The sequence below is a fragment of the Xylaria bambusicola genome (genome assembly GCF_022495145.1).
Source record: "Xylaria bambusicola strain CBS 139988 unplaced genomic scaffold F5B22scaffold_56, whole genome shotgun sequence".
Classification (NCBI taxonomy): domain Eukaryota; kingdom Fungi; phylum Ascomycota; class Sordariomycetes; order Xylariales; family Xylariaceae; genus Xylaria; species Xylaria bambusicola.
Genome location: NW_025953609.1, coordinates 211,744 through 225,575, shown reverse-complemented (window position 1 = coordinate 225,575; position 13,832 = coordinate 211,744). Strand labels below are relative to the sequence as shown.

At 39.2% G+C, this 13,832-nt stretch overlaps 3 protein-coding genes across 3 annotated transcripts; 2 read left to right on the top strand and 1 right to left on the bottom strand.

Annotated features, from left to right (window-relative positions):
* Positions 1 to 90: 90 nt before the first annotated feature.
* Positions 91 to 2,829, bottom strand: F5B22DRAFT_650666 (uncharacterized protein; the record flags this gene model as incomplete). The annotated part of the gene is made up of 1 exon (XM_047979348.1): positions 91 to 2,829. The coding sequence occupies one exon, from the start codon at positions 2,827 to 2,829 to the stop codon at positions 91 to 93; it is 2,739 nt and encodes a 912-aa protein (XP_047826792.1).
* Positions 2,830 to 4,694: 1,865 nt separating this feature from the next.
* On the top strand, positions 4,695 to 6,565 carry F5B22DRAFT_446661 (Alpha/Beta hydrolase protein). The gene has a single exon (XM_047971923.1). The coding sequence runs from the start codon at positions 5,092 to 5,094 to the stop codon at positions 6,280 to 6,282; it is 1,191 nt and encodes a 396-aa protein (XP_047826791.1). The 5' UTR covers positions 4,695 to 5,091; the 3' UTR covers positions 6,283 to 6,565.
* A 797-nt stretch (positions 6,566 to 7,362) lies between these two features.
* Positions 7,363 to 8,845, top strand: F5B22DRAFT_623467 (uncharacterized protein). Its single transcript, XM_047976060.1, has 3 exons — positions 7,363 to 7,769; positions 7,852 to 8,415; positions 8,487 to 8,845. The coding sequence occupies exons 1-3, from the start codon at positions 7,487 to 7,489 to the stop codon at positions 8,627 to 8,629; spliced, it is 990 nt and encodes a 329-aa protein (XP_047826790.1). The 5' UTR covers positions 7,363 to 7,486; the 3' UTR covers positions 8,630 to 8,845.
* Positions 8,846 to 13,832: the final 4,987 nt, after the last annotated feature.

The following is a 13,832-nucleotide window of genomic DNA, read 5'->3' as shown; positions in this document are numbered from 1 at the left end:
ATAACAAATAGCCGAAAACCTCTTCAAAAGTCCACTGTTTCTAACAATCGTCGAACTGCCATGTTCGTTCCGTCGTAGATCATGGTCTTCCTAGACCTCATCTTCGAAGAATTTGATCAAGGTCCTTGCGCCCGAAACACCCAGGCCCATGAAGGGGTAGCAGATGTACACGGGCTCATTTCTGACACCGAACTTCTCGCGGAACTCGCTCTTGGCGCCGAGTTTCAGTTGATTTGCAACCGTCTTGTATGTGTGGCTTAATATCTTGGCTTTGATACCGTTGAGGTTGTGGCCAACCTCTAGTTCCGACATGGCGCCAACACCAAAAGTGACGTTGGTAACGCCTGACGATTGCAGAAGGCGTAGAGATTGCGCAATGAGAGCTTCTATACTGCCGGATGGAGACCCAGGGAAGTCAAGAGCGAACTTAATCTGATAGCCATGCTGGGGGGAAAGACGATGCAAGATGACAAGGCCGACGATCTCGCCCTGCTTGTCTTCAGCCCAAAGGTATCGACGATGAGCCATAGAAATCCAAGGCTGGACGTCAGTAATGTGGACTTGCTTCTTGCCTTTCCTGCTATCCTTCCAATCCTGGATACGTTTATCACACTTGGCTCGAACATCCTCGGGGACAGGGTCGCCAAGCGCTGTTGAATGGATTTTGATATCAGCGTTCTTCGCTTGGCGTTCTTTCTTCGTGACCTGTGCGGCGTTATGGGTATCAACACGCTCTTCAGCCACTGATGTAAGGGTCCTCCAACCCAGTTTAGACCCGAGAAGCTCTTCTACCTCAGCAGATACAAGAAGCCAAATGGGACGAAGATCTTCGCTCTTCTTCAAATACCGTAAGAAGGAGCTGATCACGGCTGGGTATTGACGTGAATCGCAAAGCGGGTTACCCATGATCAAAGCGTACCCATTTTCTTCAGCGTAGCCAACAGCAGCACCTGTCTCGGTGTCCCTCCAGACCTTATAACGGTCATCAAGCCACGAAGTGTTGGTCGCATCACCATAGTTTACTATGAGCTGTTCAAGATCTGGTAGGTGCACATGCGTATGCTCTCCTTCGAAAGCATACTTGATAGTATCGGCTTCGGGGAACGGCAATTCATCGGTGACAATCTTTCTCGCAGGTAAAGACTTCGGATCACGAGGGAATAGCGAAGCATTACGGACATCGCCTAGGTTTAGCAAGAGGAACAAAACTCTCTCTAGACCGATGCCACATCCGGCATGGGGTGGTGCGCCCCATTCAAAAGCCTGCATATACTCTTCCATGGTTGCTGGGTCTACTCCAGCTTTCTTCATCCGTTCAGCCAACAGTGTCGGGTTGTTAATGCGTTGGCCGCCAGTGGTGATCTCCTGGCCGCGGAGGAAGATGTCAAATGAGTTTGTGACTTTTTCATCGTCTTTGTCAAGATGAGTGTAGAACGGTCGGGCCGAGGCAGGGAACTTGTCGAGGATGAAATAGTCAGTCTTGTACTTTTCTTTGATCAGCTGCCCCAAGCGAATTTCGGCTCGTGTAGCCAGGTCCTCGTTGTCTGAAGCTGGTTTCCCATCTTCGTCAACCCATCCAGAGTCATTCAGAAGCTTTACACCTTCTTTGAATGTCAGACGGGGCGTCTCTTCTAGCCAGACAAGGTCCTCATGAGGAAACTTTTCCTTGACAATGTCGATTTCCTTACGATACCTAGCGTAGATCCCCTTGAAGATGGCCTTCAACATTGTATCAATGATGTCCATAGCTTCATGGTAGTCATTCAAGATGGCCATCTCAAGGTCTAATCCAGTATACTCAGTAAGGTGACGATGTGTGTTACTGTCTTCTGCTCTGAACACAGGGCCGATTTCGTACACGCGGCCGAAATCGGCAGATATGGCCATTTGCTTGGCCAATTGGGGGCTCTGAGCCAAGAAGGCAGTCCTTCCAAAGTATTTGACTGGGAAAACGGACGCTCCCGATTCGGTGGCAGCAGGTTGAAGCTTGGGCGTCTGAATCTCAATAAAGCCTTGGTCGTCCAAAGTTGAGCGAAAGATGTTGCAGATTCCCGATCGAATTCGAAAGACGCTTTGCATGACAGGCGTTCGCAAGAAGACAACTCGGTTAGCAGTTCGAACCCGGCCGGACACTGCTAGTTGCTTTTCATGCGTTTCTGGGTTTTCTTCGGTCTGCTCCATTCCGAACACGTCGATATGTAAGGGATTGTCCACAGGAACCAAGACATGCATTTTGTCGACGAGAACCTCTAGATCATGGATAGTGCAAGACTTGACCTTCTCGGGTGGCGTACGCAATCGACCCTGAACGTGAACGACGCATTCTGTGAATAAGTGTTCGGCCCAGCGGACGAATTGCTCTGATACGACTCCCTCGCGCACCTGCAGAACTGCCTGAATCGTGTTCGTCGACTGGCGGAGAATGACAAAGGCTAATTTTGAGCTGACGTTGCGGGTGTGATGGACCCGAGCGGTGAAGCTGATGGTCGATTCAGCTCGAGCTATCGATATGTTGGCTATGTCTTCAGAGGCTGGTACTACTTTTTCGTCGACGGTGCCATAGCTTCCACTGATCTGCGGTGCGTCAGCGGCGCGAGCGGCTTCTTCTTCTTGGCGACGCTTTGCTTGGAGAGACTTCCTCTCCTCCTGCTGGGATTGTCGCTTTGCTCGTTTCTCGTACACCGACTTGAGGTGCTTCTTGTCGGAGTCGGAATCGTGCTCGAGGGCATCTGTGTTGCCCATGTGAAGTTTGGTAATGTGATTCTTCGCAGACGAGTGACCGATCATGCGATTCAGATAAAGCAGCGGCTGTTTCAAGGTACCCGGCATTGTGAATGTCGGTTGCGCTTGGGCGCAAATATCGTGCAGATAACGTCGAAGAGCGAAATGAAGGCGAAAGCGAAAGTTGTGGCAGATGGGATGCTGTGGCGAGCCTCTCCTACCGAGTCTCTCGCACTGATGGTGTCAGAGCCTGGGGGCTCCTTCCAATGTATCCTTAGCACTACTCTTTGGTGCTCGCCGTCTATTAAAGACTATGGAAGCCCTCTAGGTATAATACAAATGGCACGATCTATGTGCACAGCAAGCCAGAATTGCGCCGGCAATGAACTAGAATAATGAAAAATTGAGGAAATGAAGCAAGTGGCAGGGAGGGTTGAAGGTCTGATTGAGTTTATAAGGAGAAACTTGGCAGGAACCCGGCGTTGACGGCGATGGCGGGCAAGGGTCGGTTAGTTCGGTGATGCAGTCCGTCGGTAACCCCCTATACTAGGTACTATGTAAGTATGTAAGGCCTGTAGTAGGTACATAAGGTATGCAAGTCAGGAATTCTGGTGTCAGGCTTTTGCTCGCCTCTGTCCGGTGCTTTCCGTCCGCTTCTATTTCCCTTTTGTTGCCCGGCGCATGTGATCTCTAGACCAACCAATTACCTAGGCCCGTGCTTAGACCGCAGCTATGACAGCAGAGAGCGAGATAGAGCGAAATAGCCTGCTGTTGAGGGACCGAATAGGGCTTAACAGGGGCTCTATGGACACAATGGTCTGCAATGGTTAAGTGAGTTCGATTACCCGATCAAGACGGCGGTAGCCTCTAGAAAGCCTTCAAAATCCCGGAATCCCATAAATGATTCCACAGATTTCGAGCCTTTGTCGCGGCCGGCAAATACTTGCCCACGTCAGGATGTGGTGACGACATCGTTTTGACTCGCCCCTCCAGAGCCCCTCCGACACAGCCGTATAAAGTATAGGGAGGTATAGAGGAGTACTAGCGCCCGCGGAGCATTTGCACCGGCAAGCCACTACTGAGGACAATAAGCCAATGACAGCGGGCTATTCCCTGGCGCATCTCCCTTTTTGGACAACACAGACTCTACCAGGGCCTGTCTCGCCTGTAACAGGCCTGTACCAGCCCCGTATCGGGGGACTCTTGGGGTACTTGGGGGGTACTTGGGGGGTACTTTTACATACAGGTAAGTAGTACAACGGGCTGCAGGGATGCCCGAGCAGAATGTGACGCCATCAGTCAGCTCTCGCGACACGGTCAAATCTTGCTGCATCGCATTACTTTTCACGTCCTATAATAGAATGCCCTACGAAGTATATAGGCATGCTAATCTATTCTATGTACTTATAGTACATACAGATGGGAGTCACACAAGGTTTGGTGCTGTGACATAGCTGCACCGAGTCTGACCGAGTTATCGTATTGGCCCGTCTGCTGAATTGCATTATTTTCGTACCCTTGCTTGCAGTGTCGTGTTTGTTGTCAAGTCGAGATTCTAGGCCATGACATGTTCGACGGCGTATGATAACGACGTCATGTCCCTGTGTCCTGTCCTCCTCTTGACTTATGCAAATACGCCGTGGTCAGTGGCCTGAACTTCTGGTCTGAATTGGTGCATATATGAGATTAGATCCGATCCCTGGTAGATCGGATCGGTTAGATGTACGTACATACTGTACATTCCAATTCTGATCCAACCAAGCGAGCCAAGTTCCTGACACTATAGCCAATAAAGTGTGCAACGAATTAGTAGGTATGGTTGTACCGTAGTTCCCAACGTGACAACGCTTGACCTCGACGTCATTTCCAGCTACCTGCAGTCAGGAGTCAGGTTAGCCTTACACTAGTCAGCTCTGATGACACCGCAGCTCTTCAGCTTCATCTATCGGGAGTGCCTAGAGATCTAGATAGCGAGCCTAGCTAACTAGAAGAGTCTGGCAACGTCTTCGTGATCTTGTCTCACGCACTGTACCTAATCCATACATACCTACCTACCTCAGACAAAGACCAAATTGAGTTTGACAGGCGAGGCAGGTAAGATGGGTAGGCAGTCATTGTTTGATCATACTACGTGTTTATGATACTTTCCCCTGCACTACCACAGTCGCGGATCTAGTTACTGTAAATAATTCTTTCTGTGCTCTCATACAGCAGCGCTTCATACCCTCCCGCCGAGAACAACATTCATCTATTGCAATCCCTGCCGCCTAGCCCGGTATGCGGCCGCACGCCAGACACTCGATATACCTACGATAACGGCCCACCCTTGGGGATTTTCTCGCACAATAAACGAGGGCTCTCTATCGCACTATGAGCAGAATGGATGTTGTCGAAGGTATCTCGACAGCTGCTCCTGGCGTCCCAACCAGAAGAGTGTCAGAATCCGAATTCTCAGACTCCGAGCGCCCGACAGTTGCCCAAGACAAAACCGGCCCTCCGCGCTCGCGCCTTTCTCTCCGTGTATCGGCGCGATGGTGGAGAAATCTTCAATGCATTGGGATGAACCTACACTATATGGCACCACCGCGACCGCCGACTCCCGAATTCACCAAATCGATCCCTTCAACACTTTCGAGTCGACCTGGCGTCTTTACATTGCATTTTTACGTGCCGGAAGACTACCACAAAAGCGGCAGCACAGCGAAGTGGCCAGCAGTCGTCAACTTCCACGGAGGCGGATTCACGATAGGCTCGGCGACCGATGATGCCCGCTTTGCGCGATTTGTCCTGGAAAAGAGCAAAGCCATATTTATCTCGGTCGACTATCGCCTCGCTCCCGAACATCCGTTTCCCGTTGCCGTGGACGATGGTGCTGACGCACTACTCTATGTAATCAAGAATGCTACCGAGTTGCGCATTGATCCGAATCGGTTAGCCACCTCGGGCTTCTCCGCAGGAGGTAACATCGCCATTACAGCACCCATGCGCCTGTATCTGTTGAGCCAGACAGAGCCCATCCCTGAGCATGAAATTGTCGCACTCGTCACATTCTACCCAATTACAGATTACACACTCAGCAGGGAAGAGAGACGAAATACCGCGGTGCGACCAGAAGAAACACTTCCGGCATCGCTGACCAATCTCTTTGACGCGTCGTACCTCTTCCCTCCTAACCTAGACGTGGCGGATCCATGCCTCTCACCAAATAAAGCTTCAGACGAACTCCTCATGAAGAGTATACCACACAACGTCTTCTTTTATACTTGCGAGTTGGACATGCTTCTCAAAGAAGGCGAGTATCTTGCCTGGCGCTTAGAACAACCGCCCATCTCCAAGCGCCTGTTTTATTCCATGATTCATGGTGTTCGCCACGGCTGGGACAAGGGCCCTAGCCCTATCAAACCGCCACACAAGTCAGAAAAGATATACAGAGAATGCACTACACGGCTTTGGAGAGTATTTAACGGTGACAAGTTACATTATATACTTGAGCGACCACGCCGCGTACCGCCGCCGCGGCCATCACCACCGCCTCTTCCATCGAGAGGAAAAGAAAGCTAATATCAGCGACTGCCTGAGCGAGGTGCATCTGACCATATATTCGTCCTACATTAGCAAGCACGTATTGGTTTGACACTTCAGATACGCAAAGCTCATTAATCATAATAATTGGATGTGATTTGTTCAAGTAATTAATACTTAAAACACAAGACGCTGTAATACTGTCTCAGCAGACTATCTAGACGATCAGAACCTCATCACAGTCTGGAGATGGATTCAGGAACAACCATCCTCCTAATTCCATTGTATATTTATTACATCCATAGAAGCTCTTTGGGGAAATCTGTCAAAGCGAAGACTATTAGATGGATACACATATGAATGAAGATGAATACGGGCCATCGCACATACATATGATATAATCACAGAATGGGCAGTTATGCACCGTGCCCCACTAAACCAAACCCTGAGCTTGGCTAATGCAGGATTACGGGATGACGTCAGAGCCGAGCGCTTCTAGACCTCAAGACGTCATTACTACTAGATGGCTTCTCAGATGCGTGCACGTCTTGATACAAATCCAACTCGTTATTACCACAATTGTATATCTAAACACAGAAAAGATGGTCGTTTGTGCGCATGAAATGGATATTGTTAAGAAGTTCCCGAAGATTATATCATTGAATAAAATGAGTGTACAGTAATAGATGTGCACGTTATGCCGCGTTGGCACGACGTCATTGGCAAGGGTCGGCTCTACACGTAGGCTGCGGGCATGTCCCTCCAACCAGACTCCAACCTACCTATCTAGAGATCAGACCAGTCAACGTGCTATCTCCATCTGTTGATTCCCATGCTCGGCGTTCGTCAGCGACCATTTGTTTTCGACTGTGTGAACCTCGCCCATCTGCCATCTATCAACTGTATCTAGCCGAACCTCTCGCCTCCCTAACGATCTAGACACGCTCCAGTGGCATGTTCTCGGCTGACACCTGCAAATATTCATACCCACCTGCCTCTCTAGCTCGCACGCCCAAGTGGGCTGACCAAAGCATCCCCGGCCTATGTGCATCTCTGAAATAAAACAGAAACCATACGGTGTTCGCTTAACTTGGTCTACTTGGATTTTAGCACCATTCCCACTTCATCACTTACTTACTTCTCTATCTTGCTTCACTTGTTAGGGCGAGCATTCATTTATCGTTATTTCTTCAACTTTTGTAAAAACCTTTCTGTATTTGTAGATACTGGTTTCTCGGCACACATGGCCAATATGGCCGAATCACATCATGATTCACGACCCGCGAGGACCGAGAGCAATGGCGCTCCAGAGTACGACAGCGCCCTCGATACCGCGAGACGCAGCATGGCGTTGACGAGGGATGAGTTTGGGAGCCTTCCGGGACTACCGCGCTTAGAATATCGGCTCATGGAACATAAAATGAAGCTCTTTGTGGTGTCGGGACTTCTGATATTCGAGGGAAGCCTGCTGCCAATCGTTCTATTCTACCCCCTCTGGTACGCTACCAGCTTACGGCATGGAATTCGTGAGTATAGCCCTCGTGTGCCATGGAATACTTTCGATCTGTCAACGTTGAAAGCCCTAGTCCACTAACTCGACAACATTAGTCTTTGCTATCATCACCTCTTTCTTCGGCCTCATATCAGGTCTCGAATTCGCCCACCGATCATGGCGCTTAATCCACAAGAACGACAAATACCGACCGCTCGACGGCACGCGCTGGCGCTTCGATTTCACGCATTGGACGCTTTCGATATGCTACACGATCATGACGGGAATCCTGATCGGAGCATCCATCCCACACGAGCCACTGGTCCGGCCACTAGCCATTCCCGTACCTCTCTTCTTCATCGGCGCCGGAATGCTCTGTATCGTCACGGGCACTATGTCTGCATTAGACATGAAGACAGCTTGTAAAGTCAGCTCGATACCTAAAGGGGCGCCCCAGCCGCCGTACGTTTTGACTGCCGTTGAGGATGTGGTGGGCGTTGACGGCGGAGGTGCGCGACCGTTCCGTCGCAGGTTATTGGAGAGATACAAGGCAAGCAAGGCCTTCAGACGTCTCATCGCGGAACTAAATTGGTTCTGGGGAATCGGGTCCGTGATCAGCGGGGCTGGAACCCTTGCTGCCGTATGGGTGATCCCTTCACAAGAGATCGCCTACGGTGTTGGTAAGTGTCTACCCCGACACGGCGATATTCATCGACTATCACGAAACAGTGTAGCTAACCTAAAGAAACAGGATGGGGAGAGCCACTAGTGTTCTTCGTTGTTTGGACAGCGATAACAGTCTTCTGGATCCGGAGAGGGCTTCGAAGAGAGAAGAAAGTATGGGCCGACAATACAGGCGAGAAAGCCTCGGTGGAATCGAGCACGGATACCTAGAATACGAACTAAACCGACAGAGCATAGACGACATGATATATTTTCACCACTTTATGATAACGAAGGAGTTGATGATTTGAAATGTATGACCATCAGGCCGGGCAACATAGCGACGACAGAAAAATGGTTGGAAGTTTTCATTTATATGTACCCTTAGTATGTATGTTTGATAAAGCTGCCATGGCTGTACATGGATTGAAATAGAACATATCCCACACGATCTGAATTGGAATCATTATATTCGTGATATAGCAGCTTCGTAGACGTCTTTGCACACTTCACGTTTGGCTTTGGCTTTGGCTTTGGCTTCAACATGACTTCGTGAGTTGAGAACGACATAAGTGTAATCAACAAACTCGGCTTTTTCTAAGTGATAGAACAACGATATACCGGACGAAAAATTATGACTGACTTGAACTTCCAGCTCGCCTCCGGGATACTTTTAATCGGGGTTTAGGTATATTTCAGCTTTACTACCAGATTTACATGTAGAAGCTTAAAATCGCTTAGCTTTTGCCGGTGATTCAAGCTCATTTCGTATTATAGCATTAAGTACTCTTGGTATTAAAAACGCTACGCTTCGTATCTAATATGCTCTAATTGGCTATATAGAACCTTGGCAGGTTACGGAGGTGAGCTGGAACTTTACCTAAGGGGATAGCTTCAATAGAAATTAAATCCAAGGCTTCCGCAAGAGGCATGCTGACTCGGGAGAGTACCAAATCCAGCCCTAGTAGGATACCCGGAGATGCTTCCGCGACGCAGAGCCTTGGCTCTAATTGGAAGCATTTCCACTATCATCGTTAGCTCAGAAGCTAGTTCGAGGCCAATAGGAAGCGGCTGGTTTTGTTGCGCTGAATCATCACAAGAATCATCAACGCAGTACTGCACTATTTATCAATAATAGCCTTAGGCAGGTAGTAGCGTAGGGCATATGCGGACGAGCCATGATGATATCTGGTGCGGTGCAGTTATCCGAGGAGCAGGGTTGGGAAAAATACTATTAGTATTAATACTAATCTTAGTATATACTAATTAGTATTTAGTATTGAAATTTTAATATTAATTAGTATTTAGTATTGGGTTTTTAATATTAATTAGTATTTAGTATTAGATTTTTAATATTAATTAATATTTAATATTAGATTTTTAATATTAATTAATATTTAATATTGGATTTTCAATACTAATTAATATTTAATATTTACTAATAGTATTTTAATAATATTAAATATTAATATATAAAAATTAAAAGTTTTATTATTTAAATAAAAAAGATATTATATATCTTTTAATTAAATATTTAATAATATTAATATAATAATTAAATAAATAATAATTTAATAAGTTATAGCCTTTATTAATAAGCTATATATATATATTATAAAAGACTTAAATATATATATAAACTATCCTTTAAATTATTAATTAAGTTATTAGTTGAATAATTAACTGAGTTACCCCTTAAACAACTAACTGAACAACCAACTAAGCCACCCACTGAGCCACCCCCTAAACCACCCCTTAAACCACCCCCTAAACAACTCCCTAAACAACTAACTGAACAACCAACTGAACAACCCCCTAAATAACCAACTGAACAACCCCCTAAACAACCCACTGAACAATCCCCTGAACAACCCCCTGAACAACCCCCTAAACTATTAATTAAATAACTAACTCATCTACTACTTAAATTATTAAATAAGGTAATAGTGGTATAGGGTAAGTTATTTACTTATTATTAAATAAGGTAATAGTAATATATATTAAGTTATTTCCTTATTATTAAATAAAATAATAATAATAAAAGTTAAATTATTTAATTATATATTATTAAATATAGTAATAATAATATAAAGTAAGTTATTAACTTATTATTAAATAAGGTAATAATAATATAAAGTATTTATAATTATTAATCTTTAAATTAATTATATATAACTTAATTATTAACGCTTATAATGTAATAAATTATTATTTACTTTTTTTTTCTTTTTTTTTAATATTTATTTTTAATATTAATATATATTAATTAATATTTAATATTTAAAATGTAATATTAAATAGTATTATAATTATGGGTTTAGGGCATAGCTATATTAATGCTATAGATAAAGATTTTAAGCTAAAGAAGAAAGGAAGGAAAGATAAAATTAAAATATAAGCGTATATAAAGATATATATAAGTTAATAGCTATTATAGGTTATATAACTTTATTAATATAGGTTTTATATATTTTTACTATATCCTTTTATAATATATATAATATTCCAGTACTATATATATTTAATATATTTGTTATACTTCCCCCTATTAAAATTAAAATATAAGTATAAAATAGGTTAAGGAATTATTTATAGCGTTTAATTTTAATTATAATGCTATTTTATATAGCAATATTATTATTAGGATAGTTAATAGTAAATTTATTAACTATTATAGCTTTTATTTATTCGTTTAACTGTTTAAGCAGTCCTAATATATTAAACTATTTATTATAAAACTTTTATATTTTAATTAATAAATTTTTAAAATTCTTTATTAAGTATTAAGTATTATTAGGATTATAACCCTTTTAAGTAATTTAGTATTATAGTATTTTATTATGCTTTATTATTTATAATTTAAATAGCTATTTAACTTTTTATTCCAATCCTTCTTTAATATCTTTAAGTTTTAATAGCGGTTAAGTTTATTAGGGTAATGGGTTTTTATTTATTTTATATAGTTAATCTATATAAAAGAGGTTAATTATTTTTATTAACTTTAAAAGGTTTAATATATAGCTATATCTTTTTTCTTTAAATATTTTAAAGGGTTTAATTTATTAAAAGTTTAATTAAATAGATAAGTTATTAATTATAAAGCTCTTTTTTTTAAAAAAAACCTTATTTTCTATATAAAAGTTTATTAAGCATTACTTTTTATTTATTTATATTTTTTATTTTTTCTACGTAGCTTTTACTGCTTTATAAGTTACCTTTTATACTTTATAGGTCTATTATATTAATTATTAAGCTAGCCTTTTAGGTATTATCTTTTTAATAATATTTAATAAAGGTAATAATAAAAGGTTTTTTATATTAATTCCTATTAGGACCTTTAATAATATTATATTAATAATTAAATATTAGGAAATATTATATATAAAATTTAATATAAATAAATAAAGGCTTTAATTATTTTAATAATTATTTATATAAAAGTATAATTATTAATTTAACTTTTAATTTATAAACTTTATAGCTTTTTATATTTAAGGATAAAAGGTGCTCCTATACTAATACTTAATATAGGTTAATTTATTAATTTTTACTAAAAAGAATAAAATAAAGAGTTTTATATTATTTAAAATCCATATCTTTAAAAAACTTAAAAAATAATAAGTATATTTATAATATTAATATATTATATTTTTCGTTATATTATTCTTTTTATTAAGTATTATAATTAATAAATAGTTAAATTTATTAATAAATACTTATATATAATTATAGCTATATTTATTTAAAGGTATATCCTTTTTATTAATTATAATATAATATTAAATAGCTATAAGGATTAATAATAAATATAATAGTTTAAATATTTTATTTTAAGGAACTTTATTCCGTTAATAATTATAATAATTATAAATATATATTTAAACATTTTATTTTAATAAAGGCTAATAATAATCCTATTTAATTATTTTAATATATTTATTTTACTTAAGGTAAGTAGCAATTATTAAATAATAGGCTTCTTTAATTAAAGCTATTTAAAAATAAATCTTTAAGTTAAAAGTTTACTTTAAAACGATTAATTAATAGTTTTTATATTTTAAACCTTATTTTTTATTTTTTTATTAAATTAAGTCCATTAAGTTAAAGTTATATAATATTATTACCTTTTTTTTTATAACTATTATTAGTTCTTTTAAGGCTTTAAGTATAATTAAAGTTATATTTTATTTTTTAACTTTATAAGCCTTAATGGTTAATAAATTAATTATTTTATAAAATAATATATCTATTATTATATTCTTTTAATTAAGCTAATATTAAAAGGTAATGTTAAAGTTAAATAAAAAGTTTACCTATTTTATTTATTTTATAAAGAGGACTTTTTTAATAATAAAATATAATAAAGCCTAATAGTTAATTATTATAAAGAACTTTATATTTAATAGCTTTAAATAATTATACTTTATAGTTTAAACTATAATTAATAGTTCTTTATTTTATATAAAATAGGTTTATTTAATTAATAATATAATTTTTAAAAAGTATTTTATAAGCTTTTAAGTATTATCTTTTTATTATTATTAAATAGTTCCATTAATAGCATTTTAAAAGGCATCAGTTTTAATTCTAATAGGTTAGTTAAGTTAAAAGAAGGCTAATATTAATACCCTATAAGTAGTTATGGATTGTGGCCAGTAGCAGTAGGTACCTATGTACCCTATGCGTACAGGGCTACCCTACCACACTTGTGTGCGCCTGCCAGTTTGGACAGCTGTTGCCACCTGACCCACAAACCGCAATTATCCTTAACCTATAAAGGACCTAGCCAAAGAGGGCCACTGTATAATAGTTCTCTTTTCTTCTTTATATTTAAATTAATATATAATTCTAGCTATTATATAAAGCTTTATCTTTAAAAGTAAAGCCTTTATATAATATAGGTTAACTTCTTTATTAATTTAAAAGCTTTTTATTATTTATTATTTATTTTAAATAATGTACCCTTTTTAAATAAATAGTTTAAAGGTTTAGCTATATTATTAATATAATATATAAATATTTAAATAAAGTTATATAGCTTTAAAAATAAATAAATAGTTTAAATATTAATTAAGTTTTTAAATTTTTAATTAATAATAATATTTATTTTTTTAAGGTTTATTTAAATATTTTATTTAACCTTTAAAATTATACTTAAATAATTTATAAAGGTTATATTAAAGTAGGATTTTTTTATATTTCTTTAAAGCTTAATATTATAAAAGTAATATATTATTTCTTTATATTATTTTTAATACTTTTTTTTATTATTTATAAATATTAAAATATTATTAATATAAGCGTTAATAAAAAGGCTAAATAATTTATATAGTTAGGAATTAATAAAGTTTTATTATTAAATAGGGTTAATTTTTAATTTAAAGGGTAGGATTAACTATTAAAACATTTTTTATTAAGTTTAAAATATTATTAA

What these genes read in the sequence shown, in the direction of transcription:
- F5B22DRAFT_446661 (XM_047971923.1), top strand. Translation starts at nt 5,092, where the DNA reads ATGAGCAGAATGGATGTTGTCGAAGGTATCTCGACAGCTGCTCCTGGC.
- F5B22DRAFT_623467 (XM_047976060.1), top strand. Translation starts at nt 7,487, where the DNA reads ATGGCCAATATGGCCGAATCACATCATGATTCACGACCCGCGAGGACC. An exon ending in CAGCTTACGGCATGGAATTC is followed by an intron (nt 7,770 to 7,851) that starts GTGAGTATAGCC and finishes CGACAACATTAG; the next exon opens with TCTTTGCTATCATCACCTCT. An exon ending in AGAGATCGCCTACGGTGTTG is followed by an intron (nt 8,416 to 8,486) that starts GTAAGTGTCTAC and finishes CTAAAGAAACAG; the next exon opens with GATGGGGAGAGCCACTAGTG.